Consider the following 24,907-nt stretch of genomic DNA (forward strand, 5'->3'; position numbering starts at 1 on the left):
TGTATTGTGCATGAAATTGCGCACATTTCCATATATAAAACTTTATGTAACGCCTAATTTTAAAATGGTGTAAACATTACCACAATCGCATGTATGATTTTTTTCGGAAGAGTTACTGCGCGGACGTAAGGAAAAAGTTTTTTCATAAATTCACCTTAAATTGAAATATTGTGCTAGAGACTTCCAATTAGTTGCAAAATGAAGGTAAATGATTGAATATACTAAAATATAAGAGTTTTAGCTTATAATTGCGTTTTTCTACCATTTCGGTAGAGTCAAAGTTGACAAGGTTGAAATTTTGGCACTTATCGTTATTTATATGAAAATATCTGAAAACTGATAAAAGCTACAATCATGAGTATTTTATTGTTGTATTCTACATAAAAATGCACACATTTTCATATATAATACTCCATGTATCGGCTAATTTAAAATTGTACAAAAATTATGTCAAAGTGACGAAATAATTTCCGAGGTGTGTCACAGATACTTTTTTAGTGCGGTAAGAAAGAAACTCGCGCTTGCGCGCCTGCGTAACGATTGTAATCAAAACAGCACCTTGATCCGTGAACTCCCAGCATCCCCCAAGGCACGTGATTCAAGAGTTTTCGGCTGTTAGGCCTAAAAGTATTTTTCCGTGAATTTGTTAAAAAACTTTTGTATGTCGACGTAAAATACGTCCAGTCGGCACCCGAGAGACAAAAAATGTCGACGTAAAATACGTCCAGTCAGCGTTTAAGGGTTAAGTTATGTAGTATACTAAAGTTCTCACACAACACGATGAAGTAGTACAACGATATCGCTAACACGAATTTACATTAATAAAAGAACTCGTATATGTGAGTGAATGAATTCTGCATGCGTACACAAACGATGCTGCTACTGAGTGGCCGAAGAAGACGCCTTTATGTAGAGCACGATGGGAGAGATGCTGACCAATAGGAGAGTAGGATCTTATGGCGGTGACTAGCATCAGGAACCAATGGGAGAGCGGGAAGATGGTGGCGAGTCTACTCAGTTGGCGGTGCGCAAGTTTAAAAGTTGTTATCGGTGGTCCGGGTGAATCTCGGGACTTTACAGCAACAACCTTTCGTAACCTGAATTATTTTCGTATGTAGAGCTAAAAAATCATCGTATTTGCTTTCGTAACTTGAATTTTTCGTAAGCTGGGACTTTCGTATGTTGAGGTACCACTGTATGTTAAGAATTTGTTACTGATTGTAATTTTTTTCTTTCACCATGTGCATTTGCATATCTTCCTCTTTCCATTGATGTGTTTTCTTTGTAAATTGACAAACCTCAAAGTTTACCCAGCCTGAGGAGTTGCGTATTGAAATTTTAACCCATCCAGTAAGGGTTAAATGTAGGAATATAGTGAATATGGATAAAACAAGTTACATATTAAATAGCCTATGCCAGTGGTTCCAACTTAGAGCCATGGCAAATATCAGGATGGCTCAAAAAGTGTTGGGGGGAGGGTCACACTGCATTTTGGTTTCTCCAGGATATCAGTTGTAATAATTTTTTTTTATGTTGAATGTTTTTCAATTCTGATACATTTTTTGATCCATGTTGAATGATGTTTTTTTAATTTCAATCATTCTTATTTTTTTTATTAGATATAGGAATTAGAAATAATCTAACTTTGACTTTAGTAGCCCTGCATAATCTGTCAGTTTGGTGAGTGACTTTTAGTAACTAATTAGAGGTGTTCTGCATGAAACTTTGAATATCTTTCCCTTTGGCATTGGTATGAATATGATTAATTGATTAAAAAAAACATTGACTGTACTCAAGTGAGGCTTTAGCATATGGGTTTTTACAATCTGCAATGTGTCTGATTTGTATGAGAGGACTTCTTATGACAAATGTAACCAAGTAGCTGTAAAATACAGATAGAAAAAATATCACAAGGAAAAAAAAGGCATCATTAGATTATTTCCATGGAAGGAACACTATTAAAGCATAGGCTAAATTACAGATCTTATGAAATGGCTAAGCCAATAGCAAAAACTGTAAATCTCACAATTGGTGATGGGTTTCATTTTTTGCACACTACCTGTGATGATTTTAATTGTCATGCAACAGAATCCCCCCAAAATTACAGATGTCTTGCCACTGAGTAATACTAATATAGTATGAAGATATATTGGTGAAATTGCAAACTATGTCAAGATTCAGGCACTTTTCAAGTAAAGAATTTTTTGCATAAAGTAGATGAATCATCCTTACATGATATTCAAACCCTTCTTATGATGTAAGGTGTTTTGTCTGGTGAATTGAGATGAAATTATTTTTGCCTATCTAGTAGCTAGGTACCAAAGGCAAAACAGTTTTGAAAGTATTTGCCTATTTCAAAGAAAATAGTATCCAACTGAAAAACATTATGCCTTTTGTGACTGATGGCGCTGATCTGGGAGGATGTCTGAGAAGATCCACTTGATAGTATAGTCAAGGCTGTAGACCAAATTGATTCAAGATCATCTTTTATGACAAGTGTGTATTAACGATTAACCCTTAAACGCCAAGCCGGTATTTTCGAAAGTGTCTCCCGTATGCTGGCGAGGTTTGGGAGTGAGCGCCGAAGAAGATTTTTTTTTTTTTTTTTTTTTTTTTTTTTTTTTTTTTTTTTTTCAATAAATCACAGCACGCTTACTTTTCAAGATTAAGAGTTCATATTTGGCTCCTTTTTTTTTTTTCATTGCTTGAAGTTTAGTATGCAACCATCAGAAATGAAAAAAAATATAATTATCATATATAAATATTGGAATATATGACAGTGCAAACAAAATTTCATATGTAATTGTATACAAATCGCACTATGAGCACAACAGTTAAAGCTAAAGAGTTCATTTTATTTTTTGTTGTGTTGTACACTAAATTGCAATGATTTTGGTATATAACAAATTGTAAAACGATCAAAGCAACACAGAGAAAATATCACAAAATGATGCATGAATTTGTAATGTGCGGACATAAAAAAAGTTTTTAAAAAAATTTCACCATAAATTGAAATATTGTGCTAGAGATTTCCCGTTTGTTGCAAAATGAAGGTAATTGATTGAATATTACTAGACTGTAAGTGTTTTAGTTTACAATTGTATTTTTCGACCATTTCAGTTGAGTTAAGGTTGACCGAATGTCTAATTTTTTTCTATTTATCGTGGTTTATATGCAAATTTTTCAAAAATTGATAAAAGCTATAACCATGAGTTTTTTTTTTTTCCTACATAAAATTGCACATATTTTCATATATAAAACTATCTAACAGCTAATATAAAACGGTGCAAAAATTACGACAAAGTGACTCAAGCACTTCGGAGATTTGCGGCCAAGATACTGCGCATGGACGTAATTTTTTTTTTTTTTTTTTTTTTTTTTCAAAAATTCACCATAAATCGAAATATTGTGCTAGAGACTTCCAATTTGTTGCAAAATGAAGGTAAATGATTGAATATTACTAGAATGTAAGAGTTTTAGCTTACAATTGCATTTTTCGACCATTTCGGTCGAGTCAAATTTGACCGAATGTCGAATTTTTTCTGTATATCGTGATTTATATGCAAATTTTTCAAAAATTATTAAAGCTACAACCATGAGTTATTTTTTGTTGTATTCTACATGAAATTGCGCACATTTTCACATGTAAAACTCTATGTAACGGCTAATATAAAATGGTGCAAAAATAACGGCAAAGTGACTCAAGCACTTGTGAGATTCGTGGCCGAGGTACTGCACGCAGACAATTTTTTTTTTTTTTTTTTTTTTTTTTTTCCCTCAAAAATTCATTATAATTCGAAATATTGTGCTAGAGACTTCCAATTTGTTGCAAAATGAAGGCAAATGATTGAATATTACTAGAATGTAAATGCTTTAGCTTACAGTTCCTTTTTTTGACCATTTCGGTCGAGTCAAATTTGGCCGTATGTCGAATTTTTTCTATTTATAGTGATTTATATGCAAATTTTTCAAAAATGATAGAGCTACAACCATGAGTTATTTTTTTTTATTCTACGTGAAATTGTGCACATTTTCATATATAAAACTGTAACGGCTAATATAAAACGGTGCAAAAATTACAACAAAGTGACATAAGCATTTCTGAGATTTGCAGCCGAAATACCGCGTGCGGACGTAAAAAAAGTTTTTTATCAAAAATTCACCATAAATCGAAATATTGTGCTGGATAGACTTTCAATTTGTTGCAAAATAAAGGTAAATGAAATGATTGAATATCATTAGAATGTTAGATTTTTTGCTTACCAAAAATACCAATTATATATAGTATATATATATATATTATTAATTTTTTTTTATTCTGGTACAAATACATAACTAAAAGGAATGCAGGTGAAAAACTTACGTTTTGTAAGAAATAATATACAAAACACTAATACAGATATATAAAAACTTGTAATAAATATAAAACTAAATATAAAATCAATGCAGACTACTCACTCGTAATCCTGACTCTTCGTTATGTTCATGTTTTCTCTCTCCTCCATTGAAGAGTCTTGCATCTTTTTCTCTTGACAAGGTGAGGTACAGGTGGAGGAGGGAGATGCGCGCCATTATTGATGGGCCACCCCCCCTTCGGCGGCCCGCTGCACCCTCCGTTGTCCCTTGGGCATGCACACTCCAGTATATGACTGCAGTGTGGTACTTGCAGTCACACTCTCCGATCCTGGAAAGTGCTATATTGCAGTTGTGACAGATGAACTGGGTGTCTCCTGCCATTCATATGGCACACCTGGCACCGTTTCTGCCTGCACCCTTGTAGGGGGTCCAGTGTGTGATCCCCTGCCTGCACAGGGTCCACTATCCGACGGGAAGTCGGAATCTGAGCCACGGGCAGGATCATCAAGGGCGGCGGCAGGAGCAGGACAACCGAGGTTGGCCCTCCTAACTGCCCTTTCCTCTAGGGGCAGATCTGGAACCCGGGGCAGGGGGCCGGTAATGGAAGGCCACTCATCGGGATTAAACTTTATGAGGGCATTCCTGGCCACCTCAAGAAACTGGATGTGGGACAACCTCGTGAGATCTGAATTGTACCCACAGTAGAGGATGTAGGCATTCTGGAGGGCCAACTGAAGTATGTATTTGAGGAGCTTCTGTGTCCACCTGGGTCTCCTGGCGAAAGGGATAATACTGGATGAGTTGATCAAAGAGATCAACTCCTCCCATGTGCCTATTGTAGTGCCCAATGACGGTAGGCCGCTTGACACGAAACTCCTCATACATAACTCGGCCCTGCCAACGTGTCTTCTTCCGCTGAATGACCTTCTTGGATGGGCTCATGGGGACGAGTCGGACCCCCTTTCAACAAATGACAAAGACATCTCCCTTCCGCCGCCACTCTGTCTCTCCTCTTGCCAGATGTTATGGCTGGCTAGCAAACTTCATGAGGACATTCGGGGCCCCACTCACCAACCGAAGGGTACCACTGATGTGCACACCTGCTTCATACAGTTCCTGGGCCAGGGATACCGAGTTATAACATCTTGCCAGATGTTATGGCTGGCTAGCGAACCTCTTGAGGACATTCGGACACTCACGCACCAATCGAAGGGTACCACTGACATGCACACCTGCTTCATAGTTCCTGGGCCAGGGATACAGTTATAATAATTATCCATAAACAGGTGGCATCCCTGGTTGCGAAAACGATCCATAAGACCGAAGACAGTGTCACGTAGCGTGGAGAAGACCCTGGAATACACAGAGAAGTCCACGACGTATCCAGTGTTGGACTCCGAAATAAAAAAATAACTTTACACCATATTTCTTTGGCTTCCTGGGGTTGTACACTTTTATGCTAAGACGTCTTATGTAAGGCATCATCCCCTCATCCAAGGAAAGGTTCTTGCCAGGAACCACGGGGTTATTCCAGGGTATGGCCCTTCAGTTGAAGGCGTTGAAATACCAGTCCAATGCCAGGAAACTATCACGGGCCATAATGCTGGGCACATCGGATGTGCTTAAATTAAACAAAAAAAAAAAAGGTGGAGCCCCAAAAAATGTGCCATGTCAGTGAGGTTGCAGCCCTGCCAGTACCGAGCGTAGTCCGTCGTCTCTGCTACCAGTATTCCAGCAATCTCCACGTCAGGAACAGGTGAATGAACGAACCCCAGAGCTGTGAGAGGAACAGGTACGGTGAGTCCAGGTGCTGCCGTGAATGGTTGCATGTTAGGTGGGGTGGGGTCCTCCGACCACCCCTCGTCACTTTCGGACGAACGGCCTTCACTTAGGCTGGCGCGATGTTGTGACCTTCTACGGGCATGTGCTCGGGCACGGTTTCTCACTCGACCCCCCACCCCCACCCCCTCACTGGCCCATCTCTCTCGCTTTTGCCCTCACTCTCAGTTTCGTCCTCAACAACTAAACTCGACAACTCCTCCTCAGACTCCCCCTCATATGCACTAAAACCACTAAATTCTAACTCACTTTCAGCCCTTGACTCTCGTACGGACATTGGGGGCAAATATTCATCATTACTTACATCGGGAGTGATGTCCTCGTCATAGATGACCAACTGCCATCAAAATGAGGACTTGCGACCTGCTCTCGATCGAGCTCCAACAAGGGAGGCCTCCCAAATGTCTACGGATGCCCCTCAGGACACCCCGGTGCTTCCTAGGGGTCGTAAAAGGCACACGATGTGGTCCTTGGACACTTTCACCCATACGAGGCTGCACAACACAGCATTGAGAAGCTGGGTCATCTTGATTGCTTGGTCCCTCTCCAGCATCCAAGTCCAAAACACGTCTCACACGATCCCTACCGACAGGCAAAACGCGCCTTTCGCGCTCCAGACGACGTTGAGACATCCTTACGTACGTCTTGTACCACCACAAATACTTAAACACTCACAAAAGTTCGGCAAAACACGAATGCGGCAAGAGATCGCTCTCGAACGATGCGTCGCTGGTGCGATAAGAAAGTAATTCTCGCATTCGCATCTGGGTAACGTTTGTAAACAAAACAACAGCTTGATCCATGAACTCCCAGCATCCCTCAAGGCGCGTGATTAAGAATTTTTCGCCAGGTAGGCCTATAACTATTTTACCGCGAATATTTGAAGAAACTTTTTAGAGTAGACATATTTTACGTCAATTAAGCACCCGACAGACAATTTTAGTAGACATAAAATACATTCAATAGGCGTTTAAGGGTTAAGAAAGACTTGGAACCTACTTTTGCATACAGAAAAAGAGCTTTTTAAGGGTGATTACTGTTTAGTCTTGTTGCGCTTTGGGACATTGTTGTAACATACCTAAATATAAGCAGCTTGGAGAATAAATCATAACCAAAATTTGATATTTGTTACAATACAAATTCAAAATTTTGGTCTACATAGGCTGTAGCTGGAATAGCCAATGGTAGGGAGGGGTGCCCTGCTGACTCATTGGTCCGCACTCTACTTTGCGTTTGGCGACTATTGTGTGAAGACATCTGTGTTTCTCTGCCCAACTGCCTTTATATATAATTATATTATAATATATATATAATATATATATATATATATATAATTATATATATAGATATAATATATATATATATATATATATATATAATATATACAGTTACCATCCGAGTTACGACCTAGATCCGTTCCGACCAACAGGTCGTATGTCAGAATGGTCGTTAGTCGAAAATACCAGCCAAAATGGCCGACACGTGGATTATAAGTACTCGGTTAAAGTGGAAGATTATACTGTACTCGAGGACATATGATATGAATGTGTTGCATTTTTAAGTAACTTTTTCTGTTGAATAATATTATTGTGTATATACAAGCTGTTTATTTATCATTTTTATGCCTTTTAGTTTCACTTTTATAATTTTATCATATATTTCTGTTGAATAATATTACTGTACATATGTATATACAAGCTGTTTATTTATAATTTTTATGCCTTTTAGTTTCACTTTTATCATACTTTTTCTGTTGAATAATATTACTGTTGTACTATACGTACAAGCTGTTTATGTATTTATCATTTTTTCCTTTTAGTTTCACTTTTTATCATTTTTTATGCTTTTAGTTTCACTTTTTATCATTTTATCATAGAGATATTTTTAATATTATACTGTAGGTGCAATGTATTTAGCTTTTTTTTTCAGTTGCTTAGTTGATATACTACGTACATACATCTTAATATAATATGGTTTTAGAAATAAAATATTTATTACTGCAGTTGAATTTATTATACAAAAATACAAATGAAGATCAAAATACGAAAATAGAAAAGTTACAGTTCAAAAATAGAACATACAGTACTGTAGTACAAAATAGAAAATACATATGCATGTAAAAAAATAAGCAAAACAACACTCAAAATTAATGTTCACTGGTGCTTGGTTCGACGTCATCAACACTTTCTTCATACGCACGGTCGAAAGAAAGATCAGCTGTTAAGTCAGGCGAGGCAGGGGATGGGGAAGGGGTGGTTACTGCGCTGGCCGATGTAGGGGAGGGGGTGGCTTCGATGCTGGATGAGGCGGGCTTTTGTGTTCGTTTGACAAACATGCTAAGTGTCGTTTGGATCTTCTGCTTTTTCTTTTCATCGTAGATTTCTTTGTATGGCCTCATTACTTCTTGCATAGATCTCTCTATCCGGGCAAACCGTTCAACATTCGGATCCATTCCTTCCAATTTATGCAGCATTGTATTAAGCATTTGTATGGCTTCCGATAATCCCTTTACAGTAAACTTTCGTTCGGGCTCCTCCTCTTCTACAACTTCCTTTTCTTCCTCTCTTCTTTCTTCTTCAGCTTTCCTTTCTTCTTCTATTGGCTAACAGTTCTTCATTTGTTAATTCCTCAGGTTCTTCACTTATCAGTTCTTCAATTTCTTCTTCATCACATACCTAACTCAAGTTGCTTTGCCAAGCTAACAATTTTTCCTCGGACGTTGCTTAATTCCTCTTCGTTATCGAAGCCAACAAAATCTCTGAGGAAGCGTTTGCAGCAGTGTTTCCAAATACCACTCATACATTTTTCTGTCACCAAATCCCAAGCTTTAGCGACATGCTTGATACAATGGTAAATGTATGATTTCCAATAATCCCGCAAAGTCAGCTCAGGGTTTCATCCATAGCTTCGATGGCTTGGTCAAAGGAAATTCTTACGTAGTGCGCCTTGAACGTAGAAATCGCACCCTGGTCCATGGGTTGGATTAGGGGGGGGGGGGTGGTATTAGGGGGAAGGAAGACAACGCGCACGTTAGGATGAAGATCATCCAAGTGCGTCGGGTGGCCAGGCGCATTGTCAAGCACTAATAAATCTTAAACGGAATGCCCTTATCGCTACAATATTGACGTGCCTCGGGTACAAAACAGTTTAAAAACCAATCTTCAAACAGTGCTAGCGTCATCCAGGCCTTTCTGTTACTTCGGTAATAAACGGGAAGGGCATGTTTGTTCACATTCTTCAGTGCACGTGGGTTTTCTGAAAGCGCAATCAAAAAAGGTTTTAATTTATGTCCTGCGATGTTTCCACCGAACAATAGCGTGAATCTTTCTTTGATTGCCTTGTGCCCTGGTGCACTCGCGAATTCTTTGCTTATGTACGTGCCTTTCGGCATCTTTTTCCAAAACAAGGCAGTTTCGGTCCACATTAAAAATCTGTTCAGGCAAATATCCTTCTTTCACAATTAGTTTATCAAATTCTTCAACGAATGCCTTAGCAGCAGGCGCATCACTGCTAGCAGCCTCGCCTTTCGTCAGAACATGGTGCACTTGGTACCGATCTCGGAATCGACGAAACCACCCATCACTCGCTATAAACTCCAACAAAGCATATTCTTCACCTCCTTTCTCTTTTAACATTTTAAATAAACTTGTTGCCTTGCTTGCACTGCTCGCAACATCACTTGCACATTTCTTTGTCTATTATCTTCCAGCCACGTAAATAACAACTTTTCCATGTCTGCTATCGGTCCTTCACGCTGTTTGGTGATAATAGTAGACTTGATTGGGGCTGCTTCTTTCACTGCGTCCTTAATCCTTTCCTTGTCCTTTAGAATGGTGGAGACCGTGGAGTGGGAGAGATGGAGACTTCTGCTTATACAATTAACTTTCATCCCACCTTCATATTTCTTGATTACGTCCATCTTCATCTCCAACGTCAGTGCCTTCCTAGCTTTCTTGGCAGAATTGCATTCTGATGAGTCAGACTTTCTCTTAGGGGCCATGGCAAAGGTGTAATGAAAAAAATGTTCCTGCTACAATGTTACAGTACTGCTACAATGTCTAGACAGTGAGTGAGGTGGTTGGGATGAGTGTCTGGGATGCTGTGCTGCCGGCGCCGTCGTAACTGTCATACCGCGCCGCACGCACTACGCTACCGCGCTGCCAAACAGTAAACGCCGCCAAATATAAAAAAATAGACCCCTGTCGGACACTGTCGTAAGTACGGGTGGACGTAACTCGCGCAGGTCGTAACTCGGATGGTAACTGTATATATATATATATATATACATACATACATACATACATACATATATACACACATACATATACATATACTTAAGGACCTCATTCAAATTGGGTACTATCCAGCCGATTTTTTTTATTAAAAAAAGTTACAAGCTTTCAAGGATAAACCATTCTCATTATCAGGTATCCATGAAATGACTGAACTTATAGGGCAGCTGTATTTGTGTGTGGGCTGGCTTTTTGATTTTTTAAGTATACCCTGTTTCTTCTGTTTGGCCTCGCCCTGGTGACCTTGACCATTCTCTGCCTGCGGCATGTTCCAGGTATTCATTTTCCATACGCTGTCTTGTGTTTGTTTGTTTTTTTTTTTTGTTCTGGAGCATATGATTTTTCTTGATAGGCTGTCTTTGAATCTGTATCCAGTGTTGCCTGCCATTGCTTGTTTAGTGCTTGTTATGAAGGCATTCTCTACAATCAGTCTGGCCATTTGTTAGTGTTCTTGTATACAAAATTCACATTTCCCCAGTCCTTTGTGGTCTTTTTCCCAACAGTGTTTGTCAACTGCCGACGTCTGATTGTAGTACCTTATGTTTTGCTTGCTTGCTTTGCTCTTGCAAAATTTGCCACTCTTGCTGTTGTATCATTTTTCACAGTCTAGACACTGCCATATATACCCCACCTCTTAACATCTTCCCCTCCTACTGGCCTTCTGTTTCTAACTATTTTATTCCTAATAGTGTTTTTGCAACTGCCCATCAATTTGAAGTTATCTAGCTTCCTGTTGATGTATGTAAAAGTGTTGTTGTTGGTAACTATAATTTTGTTTCCCTTTCAAATTTCCTTTTCTCCTTTCCGTATCCCAAAGTAGTTTTTTCTTGCCTTATAATGTGTGCCCGCTCCTTCCAGCACTTCCAGTTTCTTAATCTTGTAAAACTCTCCCTCAAGTGTTCCAGCTCTTCATCTAAGAATTCGGGGCTGGAAATCCTAAAGCCCTAATGGCTAACCCTGTCATTATTCCCATTTTAATATCTTTCGTATGACTGGAGAACATAAGTATGTATGAATTAGTATGTCTTCTTCCTGTTCTTCCTATATACCTTGAATTTTAGTTTTCTCCCTTCCCTCTTTAGCAGTACATCCAAAAAAGGAATTTCTCCCTCCTCCTCTCAGAGTTATAGGGATTTCCAGCCATGATCTCTCTGTAACCAGTAGAACAGAAGTGAACTGGTTATCTTTAATCAGAGCTGTTCAGTAGGTAGCAGAGACTTTCTTGCCCTTGTTCTCCATGAGAAGCTTCTCTTGGTCTTGCCCATTAGGGGAAATAGAGCTACCCTTGGCCAAATCCTTTGGTTGAAGGAAGTGGAAGTCCCTGTGAGCTACTGTTACAATAATGAGAACTTTTGAACAGTCTTGCCCACCCTGGGAACTCAGCCCTCCACCCCCCTAGTGTGTTGAGATTCTCATCTTATGAAACCTAGCTCATAAGCCATATTAGCTGTTGAGAGGCTCTGACACTAAAGACTGTTTTTCCTTTGCTTATCCTAACTTTGGCAAAGATAAGGACTTTTTCTTTGCTTGTCATAGCTTTAGTGAAGAGAGTAAGTGAACTTGTGGACTTCCATGCCAAGCACTTGATGGGAAGGGAATTTGGTATGCTCGAGTTGGTCCTGGAATTCATTACCAAGACTCACAATCCATAGGTCCCTGACACTGGATTTTAAGTCTTTCAGTCCCTCATTGAAGGTTTCTAAAGTAGGTATGATTGGAACAATGCTCTACTTTGCTCAGTTAGTGCTGCAGTACTACCTTGAAGGAACTTGGCATCTCAGGCCTGAGTGTTAACTCCTCTTCATTAGTACCGACTTGGCCAAGGAAGAGGTGTCCAAGAGCGCATAATCTTTCGAGCTTCGTGAGGCCTGTCTCTCTCTCTCTCTCTCTCTCTCTCTCTCTCTCTCTCTCTCTCTCTCTCTCTCTCTCTCTCTCTCTCTCTATAGCGGGGAGAGGGTTAGACAATAAAACAAACCCATTGTTTTTATTAGTATTATTTTCCCTTTACATTCTTTAAGCCCAGAAGTTTAACAATTGCAACTTCCCATATATCTACCAAGCTAGAGATGTGGGATTCCTTCTGGAGCTTCTCCAGACCAGGAAGGTATCCCCAGGTGGGCAGAACCAACCTGTTGGTTTAGAGATTTACTCAGCCTCCACCCCCTCCTATGGGTAAGTCTCCTGTGTAGAGACCGAAGGTTAGTATTTGTGTATGAACAAATAGCAAATTTGTAAAGTAATTTGTATTTTACCTAACATACAAACCAGAAGGGCTGACATTTATGATTCACCTCGGCTATTCCTCATTCTGACAATGGGCTGAAAGGTTGAGTGAAGTGCAGACCCACAAGTGGATGGGATTTTCCCCCACCATTGGAAGTTAACGACCTTGTCTGAAAGTTAAATGGCCTTTCCAGCCCACGTCTGCAAGCTAAATCTTACGTAAAGTTAAGTATATCTTAGTTTTACCAGACCACTGAGCTCATTAGCAGCTCTCCTAGGGCTGGCCCAAAGGATTAGATATTTTTACGTGACCAGGAACCAATTGGTTACCTAGCAATGGGACCTACAGCTTATTGTGGGATCCTAACCACATTTCATCAAGAAATTCATTTCTATCACCAGAAATAAATTCCTCTGGTTCCGGGTTGGCCCAGCCGAGAATCGAATTTTGGACCACCAGATAGGTAGGCGAGCGCGAAATGCACTCGGCCAACATGGAACTAGTAAATCCTATGTAAAGACCTTCAGTTTTGTATGTTAGGAAAAATACAAAGTGCTTAAAACATTTGTTATACTGTACCTTTCAGATATATTTGAGACTAAATTTACTGAGCAATCGGTGTAAGGTATGAATACAAACCTTCAACTGCAGATTGGCTGTTAGTGGTTTTTTTTTGGAAAATATCTTGTTCAGGATAAATATTGAATGAAAGGAGCAGATACATTTTCCAATCCTCACCATTGTCGATCACTTGAAAGATATTGCATATTGATATGGGAATTTTATTCAAAGAACCCATGGAAATGAACATTTCCTATTGGTTGGTAGGCCTAGTTCAGATGAATGCAGCGGACATTGATGTTAGATTGCAAGAAAGGCTCAAGTTTCAGGGAAATCAAATTGCTCAAGCTAAATTATTTGCTCAATAACTACTGTACAAGTATTGAAATTGCAGCAAAATTCCCATGGCTGTGACAGGCAGCAAAATTGTTTCATTGCTTTTCCTACTTATTGGCTGATTCTATCAAAGCTTGCAACTATTTAGAAATTTGAAAGTAGAGGTGGTCATTCGTTTCTAACAACCATGGACCCCATTATTATTAGAAAAACTGTGAAAATGCATGGCCCACAAGGATCTCTGCATAATTAGTTTTTTTTTTCTTGTTACACCTTTTAAACCTTTCTGCTCTCAATTTCCCGTCCAGTGCTGAGTCTGTTTATTGTACCTCCGTTCATTTTTCATTCTTCCATTTCTCTCCTCCCTTACCTAATAATTATTTCATAGGGCAACTGCAAAGTTTTCTTCCTGTTACACCTTTGAAACTGCCTTAACTCATCATCACTCTCTCTCTCTCTCTCTCTCTCTCTCTCTCTCTCTCTCTCTCTCGCTCTCTCTCTCTGCTCTCTCTGCTCTCTCTGAGGACGAGTCCCCCCTCCATAAGTATTACTTTTGCCCGTTTTGTTACATTTAAGTTTTATATGCCTTTTTTATTTCAATTTTTGTTATGAGATATTGTAGGCCTTCTTTGAACATATAGCTAGAAATTATTTTTATTTATTAATTTTGTAATTAAAATTTTTTTTTTCTAATAACTGATCTGTATTTCCTAATGTTACTTCTTTCAAATGCACACCATAATGTTTGGAAGCTTGTATTAAAGTCAATTGCCTGTGGGCTTGTTCCATGTGAATAGTGTTCATATTTTGAATAGTAGTAATCATAATAAAAGTAACAACTGACTCTGGTCCCAGCTCTTGGCCTTTGGCAAAATTTTTATAATCTAATTGCAATGTGACATTTAGAAATATATATTTTTTTTCATTTGATAAAATACAAAATATTTTATTGTCAAAAGGAAGTTGTTGTGAATAAAATAGAATAATTGATAATGAATATGTAGTTAGTAGATACTGGATGGTTTTATGATGGAAATTACCAAATTAAAGTACTTTTTTCCACAAATAATGTTAAGGCTTGAGGGGGCATGGCAAAATGAGATTCCTAAGAGGACCATAAAATATGAAAGGTCAGGAACCACAGGCCTGTGCTATAATTAAAAACCAGTATTTTAAATGCAGTGGTACCTCTTTTGTCAAACTTTTCTTATGTCAAACATTCTGTTTCTTTAACGAAGTTTTTGATAACATTTTTGTGTCTTTTGTTGAAGTAATACTACCTACTCGTACTTCAACCTGACCAATTGGCATGTTTATACTTGTATTTGATGGCCTACCACACCCTCAAAGAAAAACTGTATTAACATGGGAATTTCACAATTGATTTAACACAATGGTAAAACAAAAACAATAAAATAATTCAGTATTAAATAAAAGTCTTACTTGAGCCAGAGTTTGGTGTACTGAGTGATACGATGGAGAGGAAAGGGAAGGGCTGGTGGTGGGTTATTGGATGGGAGATGGAGGTCTGCTTCCCACTGACTTACCAGCTGGGTTGAGATGATTATTCTTCAGTTTCTTTCACTTAGACTCAATTTGTTCAAATCACATAGTTTTTATGATTTTTTAACACCGTAAAAGTAACTGGGCTCCATAATGAACACACTGGTGTCGTGCTCAGCCTCTGCGTGCCTTCGATTTTTGTTTAAACAACTACCCTTTGAAAAGTTATTTAATCTCGACTTTTCTTACTTGTATCCTTTACTTATTACTTATTTGTTTGCAAATTCCTCATGTTTATTTTAAATTCTGCCCTTTTCCAACAGTAAGTTGATTTGTTGTGGCCTAATTAATTACCTTGTACTTAACCCATAAGAGCCAGGCTAAAAGTAACATGTAGCACCCCAGGTCGGGGAAACTTTGAGGTCGGCAAATTTAAGAAAGAACTCATCAGTGAAAATGCACAAGGTGTAAGAAAAATTTCTCCCTACCTTCCCCGAGAAGTTGAAAATGACTACTTACAAACCCTTGTGGGGCCTTTTTTACAAGTATATCGTAAATTTTACCAAGTTATTTTTATTTTATTTTATTTTATTTTATTTTTTTTAATTACAGCTCACAATATCATAAGTTAGAACTAAAATCACTAACAAATTCTGAGTATAGCTGTTGTAAAATATTTAAGTAAACTTACTGAGATGGAAGATGCAGTAACTTTTTGGGTTATACATGTTTTTTCTAATATTTATTTGTACTTTTCTTTGCAAAATTACAATTATAACTGACATACTATCATAAAAGATAAGAACTAAAACCAGCGGCAACCCCTGGGTATATTTATGAGCAAAGAAATAAAAATATGTCATGGGAGGAAGAGAAACACTACATGGTCCCCTTGAAGTCTAGGTCACAACCAACTCATGAGCCACCTACTACGTGCTTCGTTGATCTGAGATAGTCGAAAAGTTGCCGTAGTGAATTAATGGGCTATAGAAATAATGGAACCTCTTTCCCACCTGGTTTCCCCCAAATCGATGGTGTAATATTAATGCTCACCATAAGTGAATCCGTCCACCACCCAAAACCTCATAGTATTGCTACTCATAGGAGGGTATCTGTCCATTAAGGGTTTAGACTAAGTGCAACAATGTCAACAATCATTCTCTCTCTCTCTCTCTCTCTCTCTCTCTCTCTCTCTCTCTCTCTCTCTCTCTCACTTCCTTTGATATTATCCTTGTAAAATGTGAATGAAATTAATTTTGTTATCAACCTCTGCCTACTGCAACCAATTTGGTTTCCTTAAGGGGTTCGTCTCTCCTCCCTCCATCCTATCCGGCCGTGTACCATTTTTACCAAACTGTCCATAAATTGTACACAGAAACAAAATTTATAGAATATTTTACTTCAAATAATGTAGTTTTGTTACTCTACACCTTTAATTTTACTTTTGAACACATTAATGGTAGAAAAAATTTGAAAAGGGCAAAATTTTGGGATGGCTGGAACGAGTTATCCTGATTCTATTTATTTGTTATGGGGATTTTAGTTTCATATTTCGAACAAATCACATTTCGATCAGCCTTCTGGAACGGATTAAGTCCAGAGTCTGAGGTACTACTGTAGTAAGATGAAAGGCAGATTATTTTATATTAATTACTTTTGAATATAGTCTAAAACAAATTAAGTAGTGTAGGGTTGGAACAGGGTTGGCAATGATTAAATCAAACTGATTTATTCAAGTGATTATAACATTGATTTTTTCATTAATTTTTTTTCTATTTGAAAGCAAACAAATTGAAAAAAATATGGTTTGGAGGTTAATAAAAACTTGAGCATAACTGTGCCCCATATATTTATTTTGATATAAAAAAATTGCAAGTACATACTTTAGGCCAGAACTGGAAACCTAAAAGATAAATCAATAGTAATTGTCATAAAATATATTTTGAGGAAAAAAAGGATTGAACAAACATCTAACAAACAAACAAAATTAAAAAATAAATTTAAAAAAATTAAATAAATACAAAAATCAAATAAATCATTGATTTTTTTTTTTATAAACAAAATCACCAACCCTGGATTTGAAGAACTTTTTAATTTTTTCAGAATGTTCATCACACCTATGAAGGCACGATAGCATTCGAATAACTACCAGAAATATGAATTGTTCATACACGAAACAAACCTTCGGTCTTAACTTAGGATTTACTAGCGCCAAGCTGGAAACCGGTAGAATTAAAATTACACTTGTGAGATCCAGGGACTAATGGCATCTATACCAGTCACGGGGCATGTATACCCAGAAATGCCCACGGCTACCTGTGACCCATCAGTTATTTTCCTACCGCCTTTAAGATAAGACGTGTTACTGTCTATCTCATTTAAAGCCGGTTTTTCAGTTTGCCCGTTCTTTATCCATTTCATTTTTTTATTTTTTCATTCCTTTTCTTTCTCCAAGTGTGATTCATTGGTGTGGTAAGAGGTATAACGTGGTATGATGGAGAATTTTGCCTCAACATCGGGATCGTCTACCGCTTCGAAGAGGAGACAAAGGAAATGCCCAGGATCAGTGGCTTCCCTTGTTCTAGGTTAAAACCTAACCTCGGTGTCGACGGATCCTCATCCAACGTGTAGTAGGTGCAGGGAAAACGTATGTACTTGTTACTAATCCGTGTTCTGTTTTGTCGCGGTTGGTCGTGGAACAGTGGAGGAAGAAGTTCTATGGGAAAAGCCAATACAAAAGAAAGGGGTGACGACCATCTTTGGATGACCAACCTTACCGGCTTTCTTTTGTATCGGTAATAAACCAGGCTGCTCCATATGTTTCTCCACCTGCTTTTGAATTGTCTCATACCCCTTCGGTTTCTCCTAGCGGTTCTGTATCGAAACGTCGGGAGGGGCCTTGGGTAATTTTATGAATAATTTGCACTCTCCTTTCTTCCCAGCAAGTAGAGGGGGAGATCCGCCATCTTTGTTCCAGGCTCCTGCTACGCAAGCGCATAGGTTAGATGGTACGTGTCAGCGCTAGGCCTACCAGGCGTACCAACCTTGGATGTCTGCTTGCGCAATTATATGACGTCACGGTTCCAGCAGGGTCCGGCAGCGCTGAATGTTCCTCATCCCCGGGCAGCTTGCAATTTATGGAATTAATGCCGCTGCTTCACCATCCCACTCAGTATTTACAGCGATGCAGAACGTGGGAGGTAATTTGGCAGCAAACGTGCGGTTACCAGCAGAAACCTCTCAGTCTCTCCCTACGAGAGGGATGACGTCACAACATACGTCACACTCTGAGATGGCAGGCGTATGACGTCACAGACCGATTCTCGGCCTTTTTCGCGGCTCCCAGACGCTAATACGCCTTCTGATCCGTCAATGCAAACTGTAATGCAGAAGTTACAGGATATAGAGGAGAGAATGAATAAGAGAGACAAAAAGAAAGTGTGATTCGCCTTCTTCGTCTTCTTCCTCTAGTTCGGCGTCATCGCTAAGTCCGATAACGTCACGGCGAGCGCCAGTCAAGCGTTGGAGGAGGATTCGGGAGTTCCTAGCGGATCCTCGGGCCAAGAGGAGAAGAATCAATTCTTCCTCTTCTTCGGACGAAGAACTGTCTTTTTCCAAGTCAGCAAGAAGGTCGGAAAATCAGTGGCTATTAAGCACAAGGTTGCCAGACGAAGCCGTTCGCAAGAGTCCGAACAAGCGAGAGAGGTGACGGCCGGCGAGCTAGCGGCCGAGGCGGAGTTGCCAGTTCGGATCGCAAAAACTGCGATACCTCTGGTAAAATCGACGTGGCGGCGAAAGGTGCAGCAGAGGATGGAATGCAGGTCCCAGTTTTCGCCCGTAAGGCCGTTCAAAATACGTACGAAGGACGATAAGGCTCCTATTAAAAGTACGAAAAATAGAGAGTTGGCAACCTCGGCGGATACGTTCGTGGAAGGCAGTGTCCGTCTGGATAGAAGGCCGAGGCCGGGCTCGCCGACGCTCGAAAACGATGCCAATGCTAATAAAGACGAACTTACCTCTGTCTTAAGGGACCTTCATCTTGGAGATCTAGACGAGATTCTCGCTCTAGATCCGTGAGCAGAGAGTGAGACGTTCTCGTTCCCCTGCTGACTATCTGGGATCGAGCCAACAGCGGCCAGCAAAGATCAAAAGAGGCCGCGGCCGTAGGGGCAGGCGGCCGTGGAATTCCGGGCCGTCTGTCAGAAGATAGAGGCGAACAACATCTCTCGTGACGGAGAGTGGTACACTAGAGCCGGAGGAAGGAGAAAACCAAGAGTTTCTGGCCTCGTATGCAGAGGTTATTGATTTGATTCGTCAATTCAATAGCCTTTCGGAGAAGACAGAAACACCGGCCAGTATGCTTCCTCCTGGAATTGACTGGCGTTTGGACTAAAGAGGGATACCAAGGTGTCGTATGAATTGCCTTGTTCGAGTCATGCGGAATCGGTCTTGCAAACACGTAAACGCAAAGATTGCAGGGAGGGATAATTTCCTTAAGATCTAATAGATCAATTTAAATTTATTCCCCCTCAATGATAAAGCAAAGGAAATATTATACGACACCGAAGGTCCTTTGCTGTCTAGACAAATGAACCCTAATGTTGTAAGGTTAAGGCCTGGATTAACCTTGGATCAGGTTAAAATGGAGTGCCCTTCGATGACGTACCAAGAGGCTGCCACGTTAGAAGCAACAGCTTCTTCTGTCTTTCAGGCTGCGTCCTGGTTAGACCTTTGGTCAACAGCAGTGGCGAAAATTGCATCCTCGGAAGCAACAAGGAAAGTAGTGGATGAACCATTGTTCATTAGATTACTACAGTCAGGGTCCAAGGCGATTGCGTACCTGACAAACGTAAGTGCCAATGTTTGGGCAAATATCCTGCTAATGAGGAGAGATGCAGCATTGGCTAGACTAAGCCGCAATGTGGATTTGGATTCCCTGTTAGCAATGAGGAATGGGGATATCTTGGAATCGCAACTACTGTTGCCAGAGGTCAGACTGGAAGAGCGATAGATAGAAGAAGGATGGACACTAACATAGGTTGGTGCAACAGGCAGTTAGGAAACCTCTAACAGTCAAACTATTCCTTTGGAGGGAAGACAACGCAAGTGTCTCGAAAGAAACCAATGAGACATAGCATCCCTAATAGTGTCACAAGACCCTCTTCCCCAAAGAGGAGAACGCATCGGCCCTTTCACAATAGAAACAACAGAGGAAGGAAGGGGCAATAGGGGAAGGGGGAGAGGCTCAAGAAGATAGGATGGGCGCCTCCCATCACTCGGCCACACCAGTGGGGGGGTTGCCTGGCAAATCACTGGAAGGTGTGGCAGGAACTAGGGGCAGAGCAGTGGGTGGTGGATGTTCTCAGGATCGGGTATTTGATTCCGTTCGAGGTAACCCCGCCCCTGACAGATCAACCATTACCCCACGTCACTTATGCCCACAATCTCAGAAGGCCACTATTCTGCAGGACGAAGTGAAGAAGATGATGAAAAAGGAGCTGTGCAACAAGTATGCAGTCCGACAAAAGGCTTTTACAGCAGGATTTTCCTGGTACCAAAGCCAACGGGGAGTGGAGGACAGTAATAGACCTGTCAACGCTGAATCTGTTTATAAGGAAAACCAGTTTCAAGATGGAAACTCCGAAAACGGTTCTACAAGCAGTCAGAATCGGAGACTTTATGCTGACAGTCGATCTAAAGGACGCATACTTTCAGATACCAGTCCATCAGTCTTCAAGGAAATTTCTCCGCTTCAGTCTTGCAGGGAAAGCTTTCGAGTTCAAGGTCCTGTGCTTCGGATTGACAACGTCTCCTCAAGTTTTTACAAGAGTGTTCACCCTCGTGTCGGCGTGGGCGCACGCTCAGGGGATCAGGCTGATAAGATATCTGACGATTGGCTGGTGATAGTAAAGTCCAGGGAGAAATTACTCAGGGACAGGGCGGCCCTCCTGCAGCTTTGTCACAGCCTAGGTATTGTGGTGAATCAGCAGAAGTCGCAGCTGGATCCAAGTCAACATTTGGAATATCTGGGAATGGTGATAGACACAACACAAGCCAAAGTATTCCCGACAGACCAAAGAGTACAGAAATGCAAACAAGTGGTGAATGCCTTTCTGGGAAAGCAGACACAGCCAGCAAGACAGTGGCAGTGGTGCTGGGAATCCTAACCTCCCTGGAGAAGCTAGTACCACAAGAAGGCTACACCTTCGGTCCCTACAATGGAGGATGAAGGATTTTGGTCACCAACAGTAGATCACCCGTACGAGCAAATTCCCTTGTCGGCAGAAGTGAGGAAAGGACTTGCTGTGGTGGGCGGGTGGACGACGACAATCTGACAGTGGGTGTCCCCCTTCAACAATCCTCCCCAGACCTCTTGCTGTTCTCGGATGCGTCACTAGAAGGCTGGGGAGCCCATATGGAGGAGTTGATGGTGTCAGCAAAATGGAGTTGCAAGGACAGAGAACTCCATATAAACGTGCTGGAGTTGAAAGCAGCTTTCCTGGCTCTACAAGAATTCAGGGAGAGAGTAAAGGGACACTCGGTGGTATTGATGTCAGACAACACCACAGTAGTAGCTTATATAAACAAGCAAGGAGGCCTAGTTTCTCGGCAGTTTACATGTGATGACAGTTCAACTTCACCAGTGGGCTATAGAGAACCTGTAGACATCAAGGCCAGGTATATTCCGGGAAAAAGAAACATAGTGCCGACAAGTTGAGCCGCAGGGATCAGATTCTGGAACGGAGTGGTCCCTACACCAACAGGTAGTGGACAGGATGCTCATGGTTGTGGGAAGTGAGCCGATCATAGACCTATTCGCAACCAGGTACAACAAAAAACAAAAAAGTTGGAAGTGTATTGTTCAGTAGTCCCGGACGCAGAGGCAGCAGCAGAAGATGCGCTACAACACCCCTGGGACAATCTGGACGTGTACGCATTTCCTCCATTTTGTCTAATCCGTCAGGTTCTGAACAGGGTAATGCGGTCTCAGAACCTCAAGATGACCTGGTAGCCCCGTTATGGCCGAAAGCAGAGTGGTTTCCAGACCTACTGGAACTCCTAGTAGATGTGCCAAGAGAGTTACCTCCATGGAGCAACCTTCTGTGTCAGCCTCACGTGGAGAGGTACCACCAGTCGGTGAAGTCCCTATCGCTTCACGGGTGGAGACTGTCAAGTATCTCCTCCGAGAGCGAGGGTTTTTCGCAGAAAGCAGCAACTCAGATGGCAGGTAATATCAGAAAATCATCTGCGACAGTATACAAGGGAAGTGGTCAGCATACTGTGGATTGGTTTACAGACTTTCTGATATATCTCAGAAACAGAAAAACATATGTCTGTATCTGCAGTGAAGGGGTACAGGGCTGCTCTAGCCTCAGTCTTAACGAAGAATAAAGGAGTGGACATATCGTCTTCATGGGAGTTGGCCATGCATGATGAGGAGCTTTGAACAGTCATGCCCACCAAAGGAGCTAAAAGCCCCAGATTGGGATCTGACCAAGGTACTGAGTAGTCTGACAAAACCCCCTTACGAACCGCTAAGGCAGTAATCGGATAGGAGCCTGACCCTGAAGACAGTCTTCTTTATTGGCCCTGGCTTCAACCAAAAGGGTGGGGAGCTACATGGCCTCTCATATCTCATAAAGCATCGAGAGGTTGGAGATCAATGGTGTGTGAGTTTGTCCCAGAATTCGTGGCAAAGACCCAAAATCCAACAATAGTAGACGGCAGATTCGACTCCTTTACCATACCTTCCTTGGCAGACTTTGTAGACAACGACAAAGCTGAAATGCTCCTGTGCCCCGTCAGGGCACTAGGGAGTACTTAAAGAGAACAAGGCACCTCAGGCCGGGGTGCCAGAGGTTGTTCGTAAGTACAGGACGGAACAAGAAGGAAGTGTCCAAGAATACATTATCATTTTGGCTAAGGGAGACAATCAGAAATGCTTATACTGCAGAAGACAGAGGGTCAGATAGCCAGTGGGAGCTAGAGCTCATGACATCAGGGTGTGAGTGCTTCCCTGGCATTTAAGAAGAACATGTCTGTGGATAAAATTCTGAAAAGCTGGCGTGTGGAAGCGCCAAACAACTTTCACCTCATTTTATTTGAAAGATGTTGCCCATAGATCCTTGGACACCTTTTCCTTGGGTCCCAGTGGTGGCGGCCCAACAAGTGATATAGTTCATCCAGTGCCCCTGGCGGGTCAGTTTGCGTCTAGTCTAAGATGAAGGTATGAAAGTAGAATGAATGGGATGACTGGTCTTTTTTCTTTACTACTTTCTTCCTACTCCTTTAACTACGGGCAATATGAAGGAGAGTACCGTCATGTGCTGGAACGGACTAGATGCAGGTGAGATGGTCAGCCATACTGTGAAGCTATCTTAGCTGATGATATACTTTTCAGTAGCAACACACCCCTCTGGATAATAAGGAAGAGGGGTGAAGGTGGATCCAGTCGCAAGGGACAAGATAACAGTAGAATGGTATCTACACCCAGTGGGAGGAAACCAATAGATCCGCTATATCTTTGGTCCTAGGTTCATTGTCCATTCTCTAGAATTTCCCTATATATTCGGAAATGGATAAGGTGGCAAACTTCCAGTCAGTTGTAGAGACTTACCTCCCTCCAATAGTAAGTCTATCCTAATGTTAAGACCGAAGGTTTGTTTTCGTGTATGAACAAATACCAAATTTGTAACTAATTTGTATTTTTCATAACTAACAAACCTGAGGTCTTAACAGTTAAAGGCCCACCTCGAACCACCCCTCTAGCAGTCTAAACTGGGTTAGAAATATAACTGATGGGTCACAGGTAGCCGTGGGCATTCTGGGATACATGCCCCGTGACCTGGTATAGTTGCCATTAGTCCCTGGATCCTCACAAGTGTAATTTTAATTCTACCGGTTTCCAGCTTGGCGCTAGTAAATCCTAATGTTTAAGACCTCAGGTTTGTTAGTTATGAAAAATACAAATTAGTTTACAAATTTGGTATATCTCATAAATGCTTTGTAATGTTTTGCTATGTTAACAGTACCTGCTTTTAGGTTAGGAGGGATCCTATAATTTCCTTTCTTTTGTTCTTCATAAATGTTATTATGTATCTTTTATTGATATTAGTCCCATGATGAGTTATTTCTTTTTCCTCATTTTCAGGCGTCTTAAAGAGGAAGAAGAGATGAGAAAGCAGCAAATAATTCTTGCATGGGAAAAAATAAACCTTCAGAAAGAAACATTAGCAAGACTTCAGCCTCTAGGTGTTGACCGGAATCATGACAGATACTGGCTTTTCAATTGTACAACTCCTGGTCTTTACATAGAGAAAGGGTGGGTTGATGTAAATACAACATACTGTGTTAAGGTAAGTTTACTCTTGTTATTGCTCTCTCTCTCTCTCTCTCTCTCTCTCTCTCTCTCTCTCTCCTCTCTCTCTCTCTCTCTCTCTCTCTCTCTCATCTCCCCCCCCCGCTAAGCTAATTATTATAATTTTTTGTCTAGTTTGCTCTTATATTTATTCATAATCTTCATTAGAGATTGGAAATGTTTGGAATAGCTTTGTGTGTGGAGAGATTGTTTAAATACTAAAGATCCTCTGTCTTTCCTCAGCCAGGTGTATTATGTTTGACAAGTTTTACACTGGCCGAAAAAAAATTGACTATAGTAACAACGATAATCATTCCTAAAACTGATGATACACAACTTAAATGTACCCACGATTTCATTAGCATGCAAGTCAGTTGGAACCATAATAAGGTAGTCCTTCGATAAAACAAACCGAGTAGGCAATAGCGCAATTATTAT

At 40.7% G+C, this 24,907-nt stretch overlaps 1 protein-coding gene across 3 annotated transcripts in view; it reads left to right on the top strand.

Moving 5' to 3' along the window:
- LOC135212778 (tyrosine-protein kinase BAZ1B-like) overlaps positions 1–24,907 on the top strand; it is a 245,752-nt gene that overhangs the window by 113,623 nt on the left and 107,222 nt on the right. For all 3 annotated transcript variants that reach the window (XR_010313993.1, XM_064246550.1, XM_064246551.1), the window contains exon 14: positions 24,263–24,467. Coding sequence is in view for 2 of the 3 variants with exons in the window: in XM_064246550.1 (XP_064102620.1) it covers positions 24,263–24,467 (205 nt within the window). In the remaining variant the exon portion in view is untranslated. The remainder of the gene's footprint in view (positions 1–24,262; positions 24,468–24,907) is intronic.

Source organism: Macrobrachium nipponense, chromosome 41 (genome assembly GCF_015104395.2).
Source record: "Macrobrachium nipponense isolate FS-2020 chromosome 41, ASM1510439v2, whole genome shotgun sequence".
Lineage (NCBI taxonomy): Eukaryota > Metazoa > Arthropoda > Malacostraca > Decapoda > Palaemonidae > Macrobrachium > Macrobrachium nipponense.